This window comes from Watersipora subatra, chromosome 4 (assembly GCF_963576615.1).
Source record: "Watersipora subatra chromosome 4, tzWatSuba1.1, whole genome shotgun sequence".
Classification (NCBI taxonomy): domain Eukaryota; kingdom Metazoa; phylum Bryozoa; class Gymnolaemata; order Cheilostomatida; family Watersiporidae; genus Watersipora; species Watersipora subatra.
In genome coordinates this window covers 7,986,400-8,009,977 of record NC_088711.1, presented here as the reverse complement: position 1 = coordinate 8,009,977, position 23,578 = coordinate 7,986,400, and the positions used below count along the sequence as shown (strand labels likewise).

At 38.6% G+C, this 23,578-nt stretch overlaps 1 protein-coding gene across 1 annotated transcript; it reads right to left on the bottom strand.

Annotated features, from left to right (window-relative positions):
- Positions 1-6: 6 nt before the first annotated feature.
- Positions 7-23,368, bottom strand: LOC137392991 (inactive selenide, water dikinase-like protein). The gene is made up of 6 exons (XM_068079371.1): positions 22,891-23,368; positions 13,203-13,312; positions 11,780-12,042; positions 11,159-11,352; positions 8,914-9,126; positions 7-759 (listed from the first exon to the last, which is right to left on the bottom strand). The coding sequence occupies exons 1-6, from the start codon at positions 23,114-23,116 to the stop codon at positions 575-577; spliced, it is 1,191 nt and encodes a 396-aa protein (XP_067935472.1). The 5' UTR covers positions 23,117-23,368; the 3' UTR covers positions 7-574.
- Positions 23,369-23,578: the final 210 nt, after the last annotated feature.

Genomic DNA, 23,578 nt, shown 5'->3' with positions numbered 1-23,578 from the left:
TTTTTGTTTATGTGATATAAGTTCATGTTCCAAAATCTGACAATTTTATGCTATAGTCTTACACTGCCCAAGTTTATTTTACTTTTTGCTCTGAGGCGGTATGTAAAATATTTGATGATACATCTTTAATAAAACTGAACATAACATTTGGTTGAAGTTCCCAACTAATTCACAACTAGGTAGTAAAAACAAGCATTCACAACTTCTAAGCATCCTTAATCCTTGTAAACATTTCCATGTTCCAAGCAAAACGCTAGTCAAAGGATTACAAACATATAATGAATTTCAGCCAGAATTTAGAATTAGTTACAAAAAGCTGAAGGAAGGATTACGGCGAAAGTGAAATGATAAGCTATAAAGTGAAATCCTAGACCCATTCATTGGAAGCTGTACTTCGCTGCTGGACAGAAACAATGAGAATACAAGTCGTGTATATAATTAATAACATATATGTAATCAAAAACCGAGTATAGTTACATACACAATATATCCCTATATACAGTGTTACAATTTAAAGATTTATAAATTTTGTAAATAACTAAATAGAAAATGAAAGAATATCACCACAATTGCATCACCACAATGAGTCAGATTTGTCTTTCATAGGAACCTCAATGACCCGAGGCTTGTCGATCACCCTTGCAGTTCTCGTGCCTTTTTGGACAACACCCACTATCCAAGACTGTAATCCATCTATCTGTTCCATCTTCTTAGCAAATGAAGCACCATCTTCTCTTGGAAAGACGATGAGTAACCCTCCTAGAACAAGAATCTGCATGTATAGGAAAACTGAGATTTATGACAAATCAGCTTACTAACAACGTTGCAACATATACTCACATATGGCAACAAACGTTTAATATATATATACAGTCAAACATGGATAACTCGAACTTCACGGGACCGAGCAAAAGTGTTCGAATTATCAGAGCGTTCAAGTTATCAGAGCACTGTCACAAGTCCATATATTTACTTATTTATTAGTAGATACATGTACATATACAAACTATAATATAAATCAAAAGCACAAATGGCTTGTTTCAAATTAAATGCTTCTAATGTAAAGTTTAAAACATTTTTATGAAAAAGTATAGAGATTTTTCTATCACTTGAGATTGGTTTGTTGTTTGAGGTGATGTTATTGCCAGGACGTTTTTCAGATTGACTTTGGCAAAACTTGATCGTTGTTGAAATGCTCAAAAGAAAAGACGTTTTTTTCTTTTGGGGTTTTACCCACGATCAATTTTGCCGTTTTTTCTTGAAGTTTATGCAAAGATTACCTTACTTTACTTGGGATTCGTTAAGAGCAACACTCCGAGGCAGTTCAATTAGAAGTTTTACGAGGTTTTACGGTACATTCTATATCACTCACGCTTTTTTAATAGATACTTATTGAAAGTACACACGTATTCTGTGTTTAGGTCAAACGATGAATAGTTTTTTGTAGCTAAGACAACGTATACGTTTAATTACAACAATTTTTAAGACGTTTTAAACATTCAACATTCCGACGTTGATTCAACATGGAATCAACGTCGGAAAACTATTCATCACGGGCTAGCCGGGTCACGCACTCAAGGATTTTCGCCACGCACATCCAAAACAAAAACAACATGCGATTTTTGTTTTGTATGTGCGTGGCGAAAATCCTTGCGCGCGTGACCCGGCTAGCCCGTGCTATTCATCGTATAGCAGTATAAATCAAATTTCACCAAACCTTTAGAAAAGTCGTTGACAAAAATATTTTGCCGATGGTGGTAATAACGACGCTTATGAATTACGAAAAGATGAAGTTTACCTATATGGCTTTGAATAAAGTGATTTTCTAAAGCGATAACAACCGTTTCAGTAGCCGTTGGGCAAAAAAACAGTTCGAATTAACAGTGTTGAGTTCGAGTTATCTATAGCAATTTATCATTACGTGGGAACGGACCAAAGAAACCGTTCGAATTAACCATGTGTTCGAGCTATCCATGGACGAGTTATCCATGTTTGACTGTAGTTGTCAATCATTTGCGCTAGGCAACATGGTGAGACAAGTCTTATGTAGTTGTCAATCACTTGCGCTAGGCAACATGGTGAGACAAGTATCATGTAGTTGTTAATCACTTGCGCTAGGCAACATAAGAGATGCTCATCGCTATTATCACATGATAAATTTCAGCGACAAGTTGGAGCTAAGCTTTTTCCTAGGTCAAAGAAAACATGAGCAACCCAAATCATATGTGAGACAAACACTGGTCATAAGCAGATCCTAGCAGACACAATCAAACTATTTTAGTTGGAGTTTGGAATACGCCTGGTATATCTATATATATCTCAAAGTTTGTCTGTATTTCTGCATGTGTGTAGATCGGTTTGTCCAGCTAAAGTTATTAAAATCTTGGCTTAAAATTTCGTATTGTGCGGGATTTGAACTCACAAAAATCACAACCGCAGGTTGGGAATCCAATTGCCTATTCACGATTCTATGATGGCTCCCACGATTCACAGCTCTTACTATATAATGTATACACCCTCTTCTCGACTGTCCGTGCTAAATGACGTATTAATTGAAACTATCAACTCTATGAAACACGATACTATGTCGTGTTTTCGAGAACTTCTATTTCCCATTTTTCATAAGGTTCAATTGCTAAATTACGGCCAATTCTTTTCACACGGACAATTGTATTACTTCGAGTAGGAATAGCCTCTACATTTTTTCTCTCCGTTCGGTCAGACAAAGACAGTTTGATATCTCATTTCTATATTTGTACCAGTATCGAGAGGTACCAGTATCGTTGTATTCAAAGTTTTGATAGATAGCTTCTGCTGGAACAGTAACCTTTTTATACACACACACTTCTATGCAAAAATTGTTATTATTAATTCAACATAATCAGGATTTTTATTTTGTTCGTTCAGTTCATATTAATTGTACAATAACCAAACCATCTTTTATTGTAATCGTATCAAAACAGACTTAATTTAGCTGTTAATTGCTAATTATTTCACATTTATATTTAAACCCTTTTGCAGTAGTTTAATTTTGTTTCTTAATTTATTTAAACTGAACAAAACACTTTTCTCATAATATGAAGTTTAAAGGTTAGAATGGTAACTGTTGTTATATGTTAAACAAAAATAAATTTTTGTGCAAAGACTTTTATTACCCAGGCATTCATCTAGTATTGTATAAAATTACCCGCCACATCAAGTCATATATTGGTGTTAATTATGGATAAACTTTATCAAATGCAACTCTAGACCACCCCCCCCCCTTTGATTATTTTACACCGACTAATGTCGTGCCCGCCCTGACAGTCATGTGCAAAAGTATGGAGCCACCTACAATAATTTAGTATTTCTGAAATATATATAAACCAAGTGTAATTTGTCTTGAAAAAGACAAGAATACAGAAAATTGGAATCATTTTAATGCTCAGAATCTCCTCTATCTATTTTCTCATCTATTAGTTTATAAAAGCGATACTCTGGCTTTTGTGTTGATAAGCAGTGTTTAGTGTCAATACTTTTTCGCTAAATGCTATCCATCATTTTTTTTACGTCATCGAGTCGTTTGCACATGTGCTCGTTCACGAAAAAGCCGCCAAATTTGTAGAAAACGATCGTTTTTCTTTTATTTACTAGTGCTTTTTGATGTTGTTTTGATACTATAATAAAAAATTGCAAACAAAAGCATCGTTTTAAAAAATTCATTGCAAAAGCTTTGTGTTTTTAATGATAAAACTGTCTATAAAGATGGCCGACAACGATAAAATGACATTACGAAAAACGAAGGATTGTGAGAAATGAATGCTTAAACTGTCAAAAATGACTGAATTTATGCCAGAGAAGTAGAAATACTAAAAAGTTGAGAAAACTCCAAAGAATTTAACACGACAGCTCGAGAGAAAGACTAACCACCTATCAATTTTAGCCAATGTTATATTAAAGCTGAGAGGGTCTGGGTGAGTGAGAGTAGCATGTGATTACGAGGATTAAATATTCAGCTTGTAAACAACACAGCATCACAGAAAAGAGCACATTTGTAAGATTAAAATATTTAAGCGGATTATTTTGGACTTATTGAGTCATAAAGTTCAAGCGTATAAAAATTATTCAAACTTTCAGGTGGCTCCATAGATTTGCACGTGACTGTATATGCTCCACGGCTATCACACAAACATATCCAATGTTTGTTCCCTTTACTAAATCTAATCCAAACTCACAATGTGTCCATACCATAGATATATAAACCTAGATTGGCCAATAATAGCTATTCCCATCGGTTGCCTTGTCAGACTTAAACCATAACTGCCACGAACAACTTTTATCGTATTTACTAGGTAAATCAGACACGCTGATTCCGATTTTGTAATCAAAATAAAGATTAGGCCACTAACTTTCATAGTAATGAAGGATTTTTTATAGCGTTTTAATATCGGTCTCGAAAACAACACGATCGGCATAACAAGCTCCGCCCATAAATACGTGACGTAACCTAGCTTTTTAGGAAAAGAAGTTACGTAGGGATGTTTAGACCGGTTTAGAATAATAGAGATGGGTGTTTTAAAATCCAATTATATCTAAATTCAGCCTTAAAAATAATATCAGTCTTTTCTGAAAGGTAGATAAGCTATTTAGCATTACATACATAAAAAGCGCGATAACAACGCTCGCTTGTAATAAAACTGCGCTTTTTGAGCTCATTTTTTCTCGGCGTCCAGCCCATTTAAACATCAAGTAACAAGATGCGAGCAATTTTAAATATTTTATATCCCTTTCATAAAAAACTGAAATTATTTTACAGGCTGGATTTAGATAATAATGGGTTTTAAGACACCCATTTCTATTATTCTAAATCGGACTAAACATTCCTAACTTCCGTTTCTGAAAAAGCTAGGTTTCGTCACATATTTATGGGCGGAGCTTAAAATGCCTATTGTGTTGTTTTCGAAACCGATATTGGAACGCTTTAAAAAAGCCTAAAACACTTGGAAGGTTAGTGGACTAATCTTTATTTTGAGTACAAAATCGGAATCAGCGTGTCTGATTTACCTAGTAAATACGATAAAAGTTGTTCGTGGCAGTTATGGTTTAAATAGCACGACGTAACGCCATTGTATTGTACCTCATGCTTGACTGCACTGTTGTTAACAATGGAGCTAATGAGGAGAAGGTGACAAAATCACATTTATTTTCACATAAAAACCTTGGATACATAATCCAGTAAACTAAAGCAATTCCGTGATAATATCTGATAACCACCATAGATTAAATCCTGGTTTCCATATAACAGCGCAATGATCGTGCGCGGACCAGTGATCGTGCGCAATGCATTTCTTGGGCCGCGATGCAGTGTTTCCATATCGCGCATAGGCGCCCATGCTTGCATTGGACAGGGTGGATATTTTCCTTACTTTTTCGTATGAGAGACATATTTCTTCGGAAAAACAGCCCTCCGTTGCGAAATTGCGCTGTCATATGAAAACCAGGCTTACTCTTTCGTACGGGAGACCGATTTCTTCGGAGCCACAGCCCTCCGTTTGAATTGTGAGACAGGTTGAAAAGGTCTAGCGGTGTATTGTGGGATACATAATCGCACGCACCCATCGCAAGGATCCATTCTGTTGGATACTTGCGATCAGCGTACGCACGTCGCGCGACCGTCGTGCGTTGACGTTTCCATATCACAACAGGCCTACGCACGACGTCGTGCGCCTTGTTGCGTGCCTTGCGCTGTCATATGGAAACCAGGCTTAGAAGTATAAAAGCTATGAATTGTTGCACACAAATCATGAGCCATCAGGGCTTTATTTGCCACCCTCTCCTATCCCCATTCTCTCTTTTCCACTTCTCCAAAGAAGAAGTGAGAAGGGGAAAAGAGAGGGGGAAAAGAGAGGGGGGCAAATAACCCACCCACTCAAAGAGCCAGACCCTGGCTAGGTAAATAGACTAATATCATGCTGAACTAAACATGACTAAATATGATGAGTATGCAAGTATGTCTCAAGTCAAAAATGAGACAGAATGATTATTTTACAGCTGGCTATGTAGCTGGCTAGGTCACCAAAGCTGAAGTGTAATGATTGTATCACTAGCATCGTGGATGTTACCAACTATGATGTCAACCAAGCAACAAATTCCCTAATCACAGTTAAAAATCGTGGTGGCTTGACTTTGTCTTCGCCTGTGGTGATTGAGGTTTGCAACCAAAGTGAGAAAGCGACGAGAGTGTTGCTTAGTAGTGCTGGATTGGTGAAAGACTTTCCCCGGCTAGCACTAATTGCCACCATGGAGAAGTTGCTGAGGTTCAACATCATGCTATTGTTTAAGTGTAATCATCAAGCTAGTAGCCTAGATCGTGAGATAGCAAAGAGATATATTTCGATTAGGGCACATTATGAAGCTGGGAATAGTGCTGGCATGGGTAGCTCGTCTGGTCTTGACCCACCGGGTCAGAGGTGCCCGGGTCGGGCCACCCGACCCTCGGGTCTTCCTATACAAAGACACGGGTAGGTTCATGGCTAAACAACAGCGGTTGTATATCGCTTTATAGGTGCGATTGGAATGGAGTCGCACATAGTCCTAGCACGGAAGGACCAGGCGAAATAAAACAAGGTGAGTCAAGACTATATTTTTACGTCTGCGACAAGTCTTTGGACTATAGGTTTCACAACGTTTTTCGGCAAGAAATAATCAACATTTCGGTGGTCTGGGAGTTCATGAAGAAGCCAGTCACGAAAGGAAAATACCAAGTTATTTGTACAATATGCAAAAGCAAGTTAAAGGTTGACTTGCAACAAAATTCATATTACAGTTATTTGGTATCATAAGATTCACCTTGTCTTACTCTGTTGTGTTGTAGGTGTGAAATATATGGGAATGTGATTACAAGCTCTTAAAACGAACAGTTAATCGCAGCCACACGAGACCGCCGTAGTTTGGAATCTCTTTCCAAAACGGCTCAAATGGGACGTAGTTGTTACAGGATGGTTTCTGTTTATACTTTCATGCAACCTAATTCGTCGAAATATTTTCACAAATATACTTCACGCATTCAATAAAACCATGTCTATTGTTCTTACGCGTCTGTTTTATCGTCATTGTAATGCTGTCACTTTTAGCACTGGTATCTTAAAACTTACCATAAAAAATCGTTAAACTTTTCAACCTTAGCTCGAAGGAGTACATATCATTGTCTGATAATCATGATGAGCCTGTTGGTCACCTGTGATAATTGAAAAGTGCTGCAAAAATTACTTTCGAAGTATTGGGTCACGTGATCAGATTACGACTTGACGATTGAATAATGCCGAAACAAAACTGTAAAGTAGCAAGCATCTATATTTGATATCGGGGTCTTCGGTGAAACCCGAAGTGTTTGTCATGAACTAGTACTACGATAAGTTTTATATTGAGCTTTGTATTGGCTTTTCAATTTACGTGAGAACATCACGTGACAAGACGATAACCAAACTGTAATGACTACGTCAGAGAAATAAACACATTCCAATCTACGGTGGCTTTTCGTTTTTGAGCTTTTAAGAGCTTGTAATCACATTTCCATGTATTTGGCACCTACAACACAACAGAGTAAGACATGGTGAATCTTTTGATACGAAATAACTGTAATGTGAATTTTGTTGCAAGTCAACCTTTAAGCTACAAAGAAGGGTCCACCTCAATACTATTGAGGCATTTACAACGAGGGCATCCTGAGGAACTTAAAAGCGCGTCTAAGAATCTTCAATCCAGCAAATTTATTTTATTTTTAGTTTCTTTCACTAATACCAGAAGTTTTAGGGAAGTGATGAATTTTTGCTTTCCACTATGCTGGGTTATCTATTTCTATATTTGTAAAGTATTTCTTAACTAATCTCTTGTTGATTATAATACATAGCAGTTGAAAATAAAATCTGCAATTAGAACACTAGCCAAATCATGCCATTAATCTATCACCCATTGAATAGCATTGATCCACCAATGTCTAGCCATAAATTGCAGATTGCATCTATAAACCAAGCCACAAAATATAATGATTGGTGTGATAATGGTTTCTTTTATCTTAGCTTATTGATGTAACAACATTAGGCTGTAATAGAACTATCTCTTAACCTTAAATGAATAAAAAATCGCGCGTGCTGACCCGGTCCGACCCGATCTTGGCACTCATTGCTGACCCTGAGTTTGGTCCGACCCTGCATTCCTTGGTCTCATTCCAGCTCTAGCTAAGAAAGCCATTGATTCCATTTTCCTGATCAGATCAAAACTTTACAGGCTCATCATATTTAGTCATGTTTAATTCAACATGATATTAGTCTTTTACCTAGCCAGGGTCTAGCTCTTCGGGTGGGTGGGTGGGCTACTTGCCCCCTCCTCTCCTTTCCGCCTTCTCTCTTTTTCCCTTCTCACTTCTTCTTTGGAGAAGGGGAAAATAGAGAATGGGGATAGGAGAGGGTGGCAAATAAAGCCCTGATGGCTCATGATTTGTGTGCAACATTTCATAGCATATACTTTTAATCTATGGTGGTTATCAGATATTATCACAGAATTGCTTTAGTTTACTGGATTATGTATCCAAGATTATGTATCCAAGAAGGTTTTTATGTGAAAATAAATGCGATTTTGTCACCTTCACCTCATTAGCTCCATTGTTAACAACAGTGCAGTCAAGCATGAGGTACAATACAATGACGTTACGTCGTGCTATTTAAGTCTGACAGGCTTTTTCCCTATTGGCCAATATAGGTTTATATATCTATGGTCCACACCAACAAGAAATCTAGTGAGCATGCACTTAATGTTTAGTCCACATAAAACTTAATCCACATACACATAAAACCTAGTCCACATTCACAAAAAACCTAGTCCACAGTCCACACTGAAATAGTGTTTAGTTCATAACCACAAGAAATCCACACTAACCTGATGTCTCGGGAGTTTGACCTTGATTCAAATTGAACACATTTCCCACTACTTTGTTAACGCTGTTCATTTTGGCAATCACTGGAAGATTATGAATGACAAAATCAACTTCATTCGTCTGCGACTTGACCAGTGATTGAGCAGCTCCCAGAAGACCGTAACCGGCGACATCAGTGGCTCCGTGGGCATTATACTGCCTCATCACCATAGCAGCTGAAAATCATTAATTCAAGTTTCTTTGAACTGCTAGGTCTGAAGTGGATAGTTGATACAGGTAACAAAATTGCAAAACAGACTTGCCACACATTACTAGCTATTCCAGGTAAAAACACGAGCATACAGACTTGTCACACATTACTAGCTATTCCAGACTAAAGCATATAAAACTTAAGACTAGACATACTAAAAGCTAGAGCATACAGACTTACCATACATCCCTACAGTTTCCTTATAGAGCATACAGACTTGCCATACACCACTACAGTTTCCTTATAGAGCATACAGACTTACCATACATCCCTACAGTTTCCATATAGAGTTACAGACTTACCATACATCCCTACAGTTTCCTTATAGAGCATACAGACTTACCATACATCCCTACAGTTTCCATATAGAGTTACAGACTTACCATACATCCCTACAGTTTCCTTATAGAGCATACTGACTTACCATACACCACTACAGTTTCCTTATAGAGCATACAGACTTACCATACACCACTACAGTTTCCTTATAGAGCATACAGACTTGCCATACATCACTACAGTTTCCTTATAGAGCATACAGACTTACCATATGCCACTACAGTTTCCTTATAGAGTATACAGACTTACCATACACCACTACAGTTTCCTTATAGAGAATACAGACTTACCATACACCATTACAGTTTCCTTATAGAGCATACAGACTTACCATACACCATTACAGTTTCCTTATAGAGCATACAGACTTACCATACACCACTACAGTTTCCTTATAGAGTATACAGACTTACCATACACCACTACAGTTTCCTTATAGAGTATACAGACTTACCATACACCACTACAGTTTCCTTATAGAGTATACAGACTTACCATACACCACTACAGTTTCCTTATAAAGAATACAGACTTACCATACACCATTACAGTTTCCTTATAGAGCATACAGACTTACCATACACCATTACAGTTTCCTTATAGAGCATACAGACTTACCATACACCACTACAGTTTCCTTATAGAGTATACAGACTTACCATACACCACTACAGTTTCCTTATAGAGCATACAGACTTACCATACACCACTACAGTTTCCTTATAGAGCATACAGACTTGCCATACATCACTACAGTTTCCTTATAGAGCATACAGACTTACCATATGCCACTACAGTTTCCTTATAGAGCATACAGACTTACCATACACCATTACAGTTTCCTTATAGAGCATACAGACTTACCATACATCCCTACAGTTTCCTTATAGAGCATACTGACTTACCATACACCACTACAGTTTCCTTATAGAGCATACAGACTTACCATACACCACTACAGTTTCCTTATAGAGCATACAGACTTGCCATACATCACTACAGTTTCCTTATAGAGCATACAGACTTACCATATGCCACTACAGTTTCCTTATAGAGTATACAGACTTACCATACACCACTACAGTTTCCTTATAGAGTATACAGACTTACCATACACCACTACAGTTTCCTTATAGAGTATACAGACTTACCATACACCACTACAGTTTCCTTATAGAGTATACAGACTTACCATACACCACTACAGTTTCCTTATAGAGTATACAGACTTACCATACACCACTACAGTTTCCTTATAGAGAATACAGACTTACCATACACCATTACAGTTTCCTTATAGAGCATACAGACTTACCATACACCACTACAGTTTCCTTATAGAGTATACAGACTTACCATACACCACTACAGTTTCCTTATAGAGCATACAGACTTACCATACACCACTACAGTTTCCTTATAGAGCATACAGACTTGCCATACATCACTACAGTTTCCTTATAGAGAATACAGACTTACCATACACCACTACAGTTTCCTTTTAGAGCATACAGACTTACCATACACCACTACAGTTTCCTTATAGAGCATACAGACTTACCATACACCACTACAGTTTCCTTATAGAGTATACAGGCTTGCCACATATTACTCCATATGCATGTACCTTATAGAGGAGACAGACAACTGTTAATTACCAGTTTTGTTGAGACGGGCCATGCTAGACATAGCTCGCTGAAATCCTCGCTCTGCATCCTCCTTACTCAACACAACCTTTATCTTAGACCATTTTTCTCTGTCATCATTCATCCACTGATTGGCAGTGCAGGCTATGTGAGTGCCAAGGGGCTTGGTCAGTACAAGGACATCACTTACCATTGCATTATAGGGCCTGCAAGAGACATTGCATTATGGGGCCTGCATGAGACATTGCATCATAGGTCTGCAAAAGATATAGCATTATAGGGCCTGCAAGAGATATTGCATTATAGGGCCTGCAAAAGATATAGCATTTTAGGGCCTGCAAGAGATACTGCATTATAGGGCCTGCAAGAGATATTGCATTATAGGGCCTGCAAGAGATATTGCATTATGGGACATGCAAGAGACATTTCAGAATGGGGCCAGTGGATACATAACATTGTGAAGTCTGGAGATTAACTCAATTCTCATGCTCTCACTCAATGTAATTGATAAAACAAATTGCACATCATTTGCAACTCAAACATAAATTGCAAAACTCTATTGGAAAATGATGAGCTCATTAAAAGCGAGTGAATGAGAGATGGTCAGACAATGTCACATATGACAGTACTCACATGATTATAGAACTCTTGGATATAACTGTGCTTGCAATGCCTCCCAGTAACATCCACGGATTGACAACAGTGCTGCCTCCCTGCACAGAACACCCAGCAGATTCAGCGGCATCTTTAAAGCCTCTGATTATGAGAGGAGCGATTATGTCTCTCTCTTTGGTAGTTATTCTACTGCTCAGACCAAGCATCATTTCAATGCTGTCACAGTCAGTAATTCCAGTGGCGTATAGGTCATTCAGCACGCTAGCACACACAATCATTCCCTACAAGACATGGAGACTACTGACTATTGTATACAGCGATTAGAGAAGCGATTTTGAGAGCTCACGATAGAGCTGCAATTGCTGGCCTATTTTAGATTAATATAAATATATTCGACATCGTATGCGAGCTGGAAGTGAAGAACATTTTGGTAACGGTGCATCTTAAGTCGGTACAATGCGCATACAACGCATGCGCAACGGACATACAAAGCACTTGCAACGCACAAACATTGTGGATACAACGCGCATACACTATCATCACAACGCACATACAATGGTCAATAGAAAATAAATAGAATACTTTGTGTAATGTTTTAGACCTGGTTTATTAACAGACTATAAATATAATATTGAATAATATAATATTATTACTACTATTATTATACATTAATATTATTAATGAGTTAACAGTGTCACGTTGTGGCGCATGCGTTGTTAATTACTTGTGTCGGCGTTGTATCCACAATGCTGGTGAGTTGCAAGTGCCTTGTATGTCCGTTGCGCATGTGTTGTATGCGCGTTGTACCGACCTAAGATGCACCATTACCAACATTTTAAATCTGTATAGATCTGAAGGCAAATTTCAAAAGCACTTAATATTTGGAGATTGAGGTCGTGGTCTTAGTTTTTTAACTAATTAAATTGTTATAAGTAGGCTGCCCCAACAGAATTTTAGAATGACAATTGCTTTTACAATAGCACACATACTTTGTTCTAAGTTTTAAGACTGGCTTACAAAAACATCAGACGTGTTGAATTGTGTGTTATTTATGATTCGTATGTAAGAAAAAAATTGTTACATCAGTAATTCACCTTACTGATGCACCTTACTTACAGGTAACTTGAGAGTTGTTGTCATAGAGCGTATTTGCTATTACAAGTTGGAGTATTATGTTAGGCTTTCATTGCTTTGCAACTGAAATATCAGCTGCATAAACAGTCACTGACAAATGATTCACCAATAGATGTTCAAGGGTTATTTATTGTTATGGCACCCAAATTCAAATAAAACAACCATTAAAAATTACCTTTCCAAAAACAGAGCAAAATGATGTAAAGCAAGAGAAGACAAAAGTTGTAATATAAATTTATTAGAGGTTCAAAGCGCAAGTACTGACAACAAATAAGAATTTAGATCACGATGAAGAGGTCAACTTTACCATCATGTAAGGGTCATCAATGAGAGGATAGAGATAATCTGATGATTGGAGTAGACAGAGATCAGCTTGTTTGAGCTGGACAACACTGCACTCTGTCAAACCCATCATGCCTGCAATAGATAATAATGATGACCTTAGAGACAAGGTGTGTCATTTCTCACTGCTTCATCAGCTCAGCGATTACTGATATGGTGTGGTTTCATCGATCTCATCTGTGACCTGAGTGATAAAAGCTGACTTCACCAACAACTTTTCCCTGCTGTCGTTATTTTGCTATCAAATTTCATAAATGGTCTATGAAATGATTTGCAAATCTGAGATTCATGTCTTCTATCCTACCAAATATGCTTTTTGGGCTAGAGATTACCAGTGTTAAGACTAGAGATTACCAGTGTTAAGACTAGAGATTACCAGTGTTAAGACTAGAGATTACCAGTGTTAAGACTAGAGATTACCAGTGTTAAGACTAGAAATTACCAGTGTTAAGACTAGAGATTACTAGTGTCAAGACTAGAAATTACCAGTGTTAAGACTAGAGATTACCAGTGTCAAGACTAGAGATTACCAGTGTTAAGACTAGAGATTACCAGTGTTAAGACTAGAGATTACCAGTGTTAAGACTAGAGATTACCAGCGTTAAGGCTAGAGACTACCAGCGTTAAGGCTAGAGATTACCAGCGTTAAGGCTAGAGACTACCAGCGTTAAGGCTAGAGATTACCAGCGTTAAGGCTAGAGACTACCAGTATTAAGTATCGACAAAAACATATATTTTGTTCTTATATATCGATTGTTTAGTTGTGGCCAAACTATTCCCGCAGAGACAAGAAGCAGATGATTATTCCCGCTGTGTAAAGAAGAAATGTCAGAGAATTTTACTGCATCAGCTTCATTGTATCTCTATTAACCAATGATGTGACAGGAGATGATGCAGCTTAACAAAAGTCAACTAAGTATTAAGGTTTGATTTCTGAGCATCAAGGTTGCTCACAGCTACTATAATCACAATGCATTTGTGTTAAAACAGTTGATAAATTGCTCATAACAAATTTCAGTTGCGTTTTTGGTTATTATTAAAGGTGAGAAGCTCTTTCTGTGGAAGAGTGGTTTTTATAAATTGCGATGGTGAAATAAGACATTTTGAACCCAGACCGCTGGTGTGCTATTTAACCTCTATGATAACAAATCAGAATTTAATATGATGTGCAAATATGTTCAGAAGGTGAAACATACATAAAAAAAAGGTTGAGGCAGTAAATTGTTTGCTATTTAACAACAAACTTATGATTCCTGAAATCATAAGAATCAAATTAAATATATATATTCAATTTGATTCTACATACAATAAGCTATAATAGAAAATACCAAGAGCACAAGTAACTACGAGGGGTGATCATAAAGTTCCCGGAATCGTTTTCCTAGTCAAATATAAGACCATGTGCAGTTGTTTTGATTGTTCCATGTTGCTAAGCAGCACGGGATTTCCCCATAGCCAAAGTTTTACGCTTGTCAGAGCACCCGCAATGAAGTTATAGTAGGTAATGTCAAGGTCATTTTTTATCGTTCGTCGGATTTTTCGAAAATGAATGAAGTAGAAGAGCAACGCGTTTGTGTAAAATTTTGTGTAAAACTTGGAAAGTCCGGTGCTGAGACGCTCCAAATGTTACGGACAGCTTATGGAGACTCTGCCCTTAAGAAAACAGCCTGTTATGAATGGCACAAAAGATTTAGAGAGGGAAGAACAAGTACTAAAGATGATGACCGCATGGGCAGACCGGCAACTTCAAGGACCACAACTGCCACAGACCTTGTGAGGCAGCAGGTGATGGGGGATAGGCGATTGACTATACGGGAAATATCAGCAGAAAGTGGGCTTTCTTATGGTACATGTCATCTTATTCTCACTGAAGATTTAGGCATGAGAAGGATCTCTGCAAAGATGGTACCCAAACTGCTCACTGACGACCAAAAAGAAAAAAGAGTTAGCTGTAGTATCAAACTAAAAGATGCTTTAACACAAGATCCTGACTTTATTTCAAAAGTTGTGACTGGGGATGAAAGTTGGGTCTATGGTTATGACCCAGAGACCAAATCACAAAGTTCTCAATGGAAATCCCCTGGCTATCCTAGGCCTAAAAAAGCTAGAATGTCTCGCTCAAATGTAAAAACGCTGCTGATAACATTTTTCGACATTAGAGGTGTGGTACACTCTGAATTTCTGCCACATGGTCAAACTGTGAATCAGCATGTGTACAAAGACATTCTGATAAGACTTAGAGACAGTATCAGAAGGAAACGTCGAGATTTGTGGCTCTCAGGTGACTGGTACCTACACCATGACAATGCTCCGGCTCACACCTCATTGATGGTACGTCAGTATTTGGCAAAAAATAAGGTGACTGTGCTTAACCATCCCCCTTATTCACCTGATTTAGCACCATGTGACTTCTACCTATTCCCCAAAGTCAAATTGACAATGAAAGGTGAAAGATTTGACGACATACCAACTATTCAAGAAAATGTGACGAGACAACTCCGAAGCCTTACGGAAAGTGATTTCCAGCATTGCATGGATCAGTGGAAACACAGATGGGACAAGTGCATAGCAAGCTCAGGCGATTACTTTGAAGGGGACAGTTTAAATTAAGTGATTACGATTAACGGTTTTTGTGTACTGAGACAATTCCTGGAACTTTACGATCGCCCCTCGTATTTGTTAACCACTAAAAAGTTGTTTCAAGCAGATATAGATCTACTCTCATCAAGTTATCACCTGGTGAGAGCAGATCTATGTTACATCTGCTTGAAACAAATTTGTTGCGAGTGACTAGCAGTCAAGTGCTCCTTATATTATATATAATAGATTTCACTCTCCCCTTGGTGCTTTGAATGATTTTTTATTATTCTTTATGAAACCAGTAGTTTTAAGAATAAGCACTCGTATGCACGCCCCCACACACGCACGCATGCCCACACACACGCACACCCACACATACACACTAAGTGAATGCCCGGCATTGCCCGGGTAATAAAAGTTTGTGCAGAAAACTTATTTTCATTTAACATATATACAACATTTACTATTCCAACTTTTAAACTTCATATCATAAGAAAAGTGTTTTAGGCAGTTCAAATAAATTTAAAAAAAAATTAACAATGAGTTCATGGATGTGTGTGTGTATATTAGTACCTATTGGTACCTCTCGATACCGGTATGAACATAAAAATGAGATATCAGACTTTCTTTGTCTGATACTTTGTCTGACCGAATGGAGAGAGAATGTAGAGGCAATTCCTAATATAGATAATTCAATCGCCACGTGAAAAGCATTTAACTTTTACAGATTTACTGAAACAGGAAATATGATTGTAATGGCACATATGAAATCGATCGACATATTTAAAAATTACTAATTAAAAAATAGGATGTAGCTTTTAAAAAAAGAAATGCAAAAGGTAATACATTATTAATTAATAATAAAAAGTGCATACTGTGCGTGTGCAACCCGTAAAGGATATACAGCATATCACAAGAGTGATGGAAGTGATAAGAATGGCTCAGCCCGGTGATTACGCGCCTTGGTTAGTAGACTTGCGATTTGAATGTTGTGAGTTCAAATCCAGTACGAAGGTGATTTTCCGCTGCTGAAACTTTATTGTTATCACTGGAGAGATGAACGACAGACATTGAGAGCAAAAATAAACAATGACTATATATAGTGTATATGGTGCATACCACCGACAAGTACTGTATCGGCGGTTGGCAACCTTCACCAGACATATACATGTCCGAACAAAGGTGACCTAATGTCTAATACAGAGTCACTAATCATGGTAGTGCAGGAGCAAGTACCTTCAGCTAGACAACTTCAAACACAGATCTATCACCCTAAAAATGATTCTAGATACAGGCTGTACAAGGATGCACCAGAGACCATCTAACACATCGTCACTGGATGCAAGCAGCTAGTCGGAAAGGCATACACTGAGCTGTATGTTGTATCATGTTGGTATCATGTCACAGGTATGGTGCAGATAAGTATATGCACTGATTATGGCCTCAATAAACCACAACACTGATGGGAAGTTCCTGAGACGGTCAATGAAAAAAGCAGTGCTAAGCTCCTATGGGACTTCTTTATTTAGACGAACAAGCATGTCTTGACAAACCAGTTAGATATTGTAGTGGTAGACATAAAGAGCAAGAGAGCTACTATAATAGATATAGCAGTAACAATGACTACAACATAGCCATAGATCATTTGAGCATTAGGTGCGATAATACCTGTACATCAAATGTGGCTTGCCCAAATACCAGCAACAATCAACGCACCAGAGTTGCAGAAAAACGCGCTATTGGGAATGACTAAGATCCTGACGCAACTTCTCAAACTCCCAGGTTTTTTGTAGGATACTTGAGCTTGAGTAAGCATTACCATCCACTTGTGTTAACCGGGGTGAGGAAACAATTTTTATATATGTTATAGCCAACAGACTGCAGCATACAACTTGAAAAATGCTAAAACTTGAGAAAACATGCAGACTAAACATCAGTGATGTCCACGAGCATCCATTTCCTGCTATCACTCGCCTTTGACATAAAATCAAAATTTACCAACAATTGCGGTTGGATGTCACGAGCCTACTCTTAGTGTAAATTTATCTGAATTGTTTGTGATATTGCACTTTTCATTTGCTACTATGTTGTGAGTGTTTACTGCTTAATACTTAGCCTACATAGGCCACACATTGAATGCCCAATTGTGCATTCAGAAGAACATTGTATTAATTTCATTGAAACACACAAAGCAGTCCACTGCCCAAGATAGAAACCTATCTTGCTAGAAGTGAGTGCGCCTCTCAAATCTATAACATCGTATCTGTGAGAATTCTCTAAAAAAAAAACAATACAGCACAGCTGGCAATTTGATTTTAATATATTGTTGTCTGTAGTCCACCATAAAACATTATCTCTAAGAAGTCACGCACTATACAACGCGAAACGAGTTAGCTTGAAAATTAGTAGCTAATCGAATGTTATTAGTATCTGTGCTATATTCGTGTTATGTTACACTGCATTGTATAATACTAGGAGTTGTGTGCCTCTGGTTTTTGTGTTAAAGGACGTCATGTAAATACAGACAGTTGCGCTCGTGACAACGGCAATGGCTACTTCTTTATTATCAGTGTTCCCGTCCTAAATAAATAATCTCCTACCATCTAACTAGTAACAACTACACATGGTGGCAGCGGTGTTTGCATCATGTCTGACGAAAAGGGGGAAGCCAGTGATGCTGATGAACGAACGGTGGAGCCATTAAGAGTGCATTATTCTGCACCCAAGCTGTACACACCTGACAAATTTGACTTTGCCGAACCTGCCGGTTGGACGACATGGTATAGTAGATGGAGGAGGTATAGAGAAGCGAGCGGTTTGGATACTAGACCTCAGCGTGAACAGATTAACACTCTTATTTATATGTTAGGGGAGCAAGCAGAGGATGTAGTGCTTAGCCGTAGAATAGAAGAAACTGACTACGATTCTGTGATTGATGCATTCAATGAATACTTTGGGAGTTAGGAGAAATCTCATTGTTGAGAGAGCTAAATTCAACAAACTGACACAAGGTAGTGATTCTATAGATGTGTTTATTCACATTCTATATCGCCAAGCTGAGTTTTGTGACTATAGAGATCTACGAAAAGAGCTAATACGTGACAGATTAGTAGTGGGCGTTACTGAAGACAAGTTGAGTGAAAAACTACAAGCCGATGCAGATCTGACGCTAGATGACGCAGTGATGATAGCTAGACGCTTTGAATCAGCTAAACAAGCACAGTCAGTAGTCAGGGGATCAGCTGTAGATGTACATGCCAACAGATTCAGTTCACGACAGCCACAACATAGCTGAAAGAATGACACATCTAGCTCAAACCGAAACTCTTACTTAAAAGGACACAAATCATCGAATACTGGTAATGTTAGACACAGGCCGACAACCCAAGGACACGCCAATAGCTTTGACAACACTTCGGCAAATAATAGGGTTGCCTCATCTATCCCTAAAAACCGATGTTAACGCTGTGGAAAAGCCCCACATTCCAGAGACTCCTGTCCAGCATTGAGATCTACATGTACTGCATGTGGCAAGAGAGGCCATTGGAAGCAAATGTGCTTCTCTGGAAAATCTGTGACTGAAGTCGAGTTGTTTACTGGAGAAATCAAGAACAGCGATAGAAATGGTAGTAAACCATGGATGGCCAAACTAGCCATTGACATACAAGGACATACCAATACAGCAACATTTAAACTAGATTCTGGTGCTGCAGCAACTGTGTGTGGACCAAATGCTATATCCTCTCCATTGCAGCCCAATACTAAGAGACTAAGAGGTCCTGGTAACTTAGAAATACCTTGTGTTGGTCAAACTGATGCAATTCTTACACATGGTAACAAATCTATATCAGAAACAATTTACGTTGTGCATAATCAAGATGTGAACCTATTGAGTAAATTTGCATGTCAAAGTCTTGGTTTGCTTGCCTGTTACGTTGATAATGTTGATGATTTTGCGAATGGTGTTGATAATTTTGTTGATAAAAGACTTTTTCAGGGTCTAGGAGCTGTAAAGACTGAATGTGAAATCAGACTGACTGACGATGCCAAGCCGTACAGTATATTCGTGCCACAAGCCATACCCTTTCCATTACTTGACAAAACTAAGTTAGAGGGTATGATATCTTTAGGCGTTATTGAAGAAGCGAAACAGCCTATGGAATGGTGTACACCGATGGTCGTTGTACCTAAACAGGACAGTGTTCGTATCTGTACAGACTTTACACAGCTAAATAAGTACGTACGACATGAAGTTTTTCCCATGGCAACCGTCGAGGACAGTCTGTCAAAACTTAATGGTGATCACATATTTTTAAAACTAGATGCCAACTGCGGATTTTGGCAAATACCATTGTCTGGCAAATCCCAACATCTCACCACTTTCTTGACACCATTTGGAAGTTTATACTACCGTAAATTGCAATTTGGACTAAAATCAGCTCCAGAGATATTCTGCAGAGAAATGACAAAAATATTAGAAGGTATCGCAGGTGTCGTAGTACATAAGGATGATGTATTAGTGATGGGTAATGACGAGAGAGCATAACTCCCATTTATCGCAAGTGCTACGCCGCATGCACGACGCTAGTCTAACGTTAAAGCATGCAAAGTGTGCTCTAAAGAAAACGTCAGTAGACTATTTAGGGTATCGCATTGATGCTAGTGGTATTCACACAGGTGAAAGAATATCTGCATTGCTGGACTTTCCGACATCAATGTGTGTACGTGATGTTAGGAGCTGCCTAGGCATTGTCAACAAATATGGCAAGTTTAGTTCTGCTGTAGCACACATCAGCCAACCGCTCCGAGAGCTCTTGTGCAAAAAGAGTTGTTGGATATGGAATGATTCCCAGCAAAAAGCGTTTGATCGTCTCAAAGAGGAGTTTACATCTACATCGATTCTTGCCCCGTATGACCCAAATAAAGAGACATATTTTTCAACGGATGCGTCCGATTACGAATTAGGAGCTGTCTTGAGTCAGAAACAGTCAGATGGCACCCGTCGACTAGTAGCTGCCGCAAGCCGATCTCTGTCCGAAAGTGAACGTAAATATGCCGTAATAGAGGAGGCATTGGGAGTTACTTGGGCCACAGAAAGGTTTTCTCGATATATCATTGGTATACTTGACCTTACTATAGAGACCGACCACAAACCTTTAGTGTCACTGCTTGGAGATCAGGAAATCAGTAAACTGCCAGCTCGAATACAACGATTCAGGCTAAGACTAATACGTTTCAAATACCAGATAAAGCATATTCCCGGTAAGGAGAATGTTTCTGCTAATGCAGTGTCGAGATGCCCGTGCACCATTCCCACAGAGAATGATATTCTATTTGTAGAGGAAGTAGACACTTATTCTCGTCAAGCTATGCTCATGCCAAGCACAGATATGCATGTCGAAAAGCTTAGGCTATCTCAAGAAGCGAACGAAGTGATGTGCCAGGTCAAGAAGTATGTAAACTCTGGGTGGCCACACTATTTGTCCAGTATCAATTCCATAATCAAACCATACTTTGAAAGCAGAGGGTATATTACGCCGTGCAATGATTTGTTGACTTATCAAAACCGCATAATTATTCCACAAACAGAACGTCTGGAAACTTTAGCCAGCCTGCATGAAGGGCATTTAGGATTGTATAAATGTACCGAGAGAGGACGTCGATGCGTTTGGTGGCCAAACATGGCGCGAGAGATAGAAGAAATTATTAAAAACTGCAGGGTATGTAAAGAAACCGCTCCTGTCACTAAAGAACCTTTACTACCTACAGCCACTCTTAACCGACTATGGCAGATAGTAGGCACCGACTTATTTTATCACAATAGAAAGCCATATCTACTCGTGACTGACTACTACTCTCGATACCCAGAGGTAGCCCTACTACCCAATGAAAGCAGCAAAAGTGTAATCAACCAGATGAAAAGCATTTTTGTCAGGCACGGAGTACCCGAAATGGTTCTGTCTGATAATGGACCACAATATTCTTCACAAGATTTTAGAGACTTTGCAAAAACCTACAAGTTTCAAAGTGTAACTTTATCGCCTATATATCCCGGAGCCAACGGTGCTGCAGATCGAATGGTTAAGACTATAAAGTCCATACTTCAGAAATCTGGAGATTTGTACCTAGGACTTCTAGCTTATCGTACATCGCCGATACATGGAGGAAGATCGCCCGCTGAGTTGCTAATGAACCGTAGTCTTTGTACACAGGTTGCTCAAATTCACTATCACACAACCAGCCAGGTAGATCACAAAGCGTTCCAGTCTGTCAATGAGGAATACAAGGTGAAAATGAAAGAGCGACATGACTGATCACAACAGGTTAAAGAGTTGCCTACCCTACGAAAAGGTAGCCCCGTATTTGTACGTGATTTACAACAATATGGACAAGTGAAGGAGGTGTTACCTAACCGCACGTACATAGTATCTGCAGGTAGCGAGATTCGCCGAAACCGAACAGCACTTATTGACTCTCCGCCCAATACTGACAATTCAATACCTGAAAATCCGGATTCACACAGTTCTCTGTCAAGTTGCGCCCAAAGTATGAATAGCACGCCTACGACTTCGAGACCTCGTCGTACAATCAGACCGCCACGTCGACTGATTGAAGAATGCTAGGCATCGCCAGTCAGTCAGATTATAGCTTTTATATGCTATTCATTTTGTAGCTAGTTGCTTACAGTACTCAGTGCATTTCTCTTGCTAGCCATGTTAGTTATATCACTTTGTTACTCATGTTTGGTTTTACTCGTTTCAAAGGCATAATCTGTTCTACTCATTGCTTCAAACATACTTAGGAAAGGAGATGTGCTATATTCGTGTTATGTTACACCGCATCGTATAATACTAGGAGTTGTGTACCTCCGGTTTTTGTGTTAAAGGACGTCATGTAAATACAGACAGTTGCGCTCGTGACAACGGCAATGGCTACTTCTTTATTATCAGTGTTCACGTCCTGAATAAATAATCTCCTACCATCTAACTAGTAACAACCACACAGTATCAAAATAGAAAAAAATAGTTTTCACAATAACGCGTATAGTAACAGGACATTACACGGCAACCCACCCAATCTTTGAGCTTTGTTGTGGGACTGACTCATAAATATATTTTGAAAGTTCGACTCTTCTTCGTTTGCCGGTTCTGTAAAAATGTCTCCTAATAGACGACCAAGCACCGATTGAGGAACCTTGCAACCACATCCTTTCAGATCAGAGAACTTCGTTAGTCTAAACGCAGGATCTAAATCGTGCGCCACTGGATCAAAGGGTCTCCGCAAATTCAAGCTTTCCATTTTGTCCTAAATGGTGTCCCCCAGAGCGTAATTCGGTGGGACTTTGGTTAGGACACGAATGAGCTAAACGGCCCTGCCAACTAATACGATTAGATAACGAAGGAATGAGAGGTCTACACGACAAACTAGACGACAAAAGTCAGACAATCTTAAAATGGGCAAAATGGAAACGCCTATTAATTTAAAATCAACAAAATATAGATACTAGCATAGACGTACGCCTTATCTAATGACAAGTAGTCACATAGAGATATTGAAAGCGAGATTTTTACTGATTACCATGCGCAAGCACGAGTTTAAGATTGTAAACTATGTTCTATTTTCTACTCATGCGCAAGCCAATCACAACTGAAGGAATGGGTGACAAGGTTCTTGTAAAGACAACTCTTTATATAACTCGGGGTCCGTTTCATACACGCACCCATACCATACGCATTGGGCGTGAGACTCACGCAATTGCCC

Bases quoted from the DNA above. Each gene is read 5' to 3' on its own strand.
- LOC137392991 (XM_068079371.1), bottom strand. From the start codon at position 23,116: ATGGAAAGCTTGAATTTGCGGAGACCCTTTGATCCAGTGGCGCACGAT. The intron at 11,353-11,779 runs GTGAGTACTGTC...TGTCTCTTGCAG, and splicing joins TCCAAGAGTTCTATAATCAT to GCCCTATAATGCAATGGTAA. The intron at 760-8,913 runs GTTAGTGTGGAT...TTCTTGTTCTAG, and splicing joins TCAAACTCCCGAGACATCAG to GAGGGTTACTCATCGTCTTT.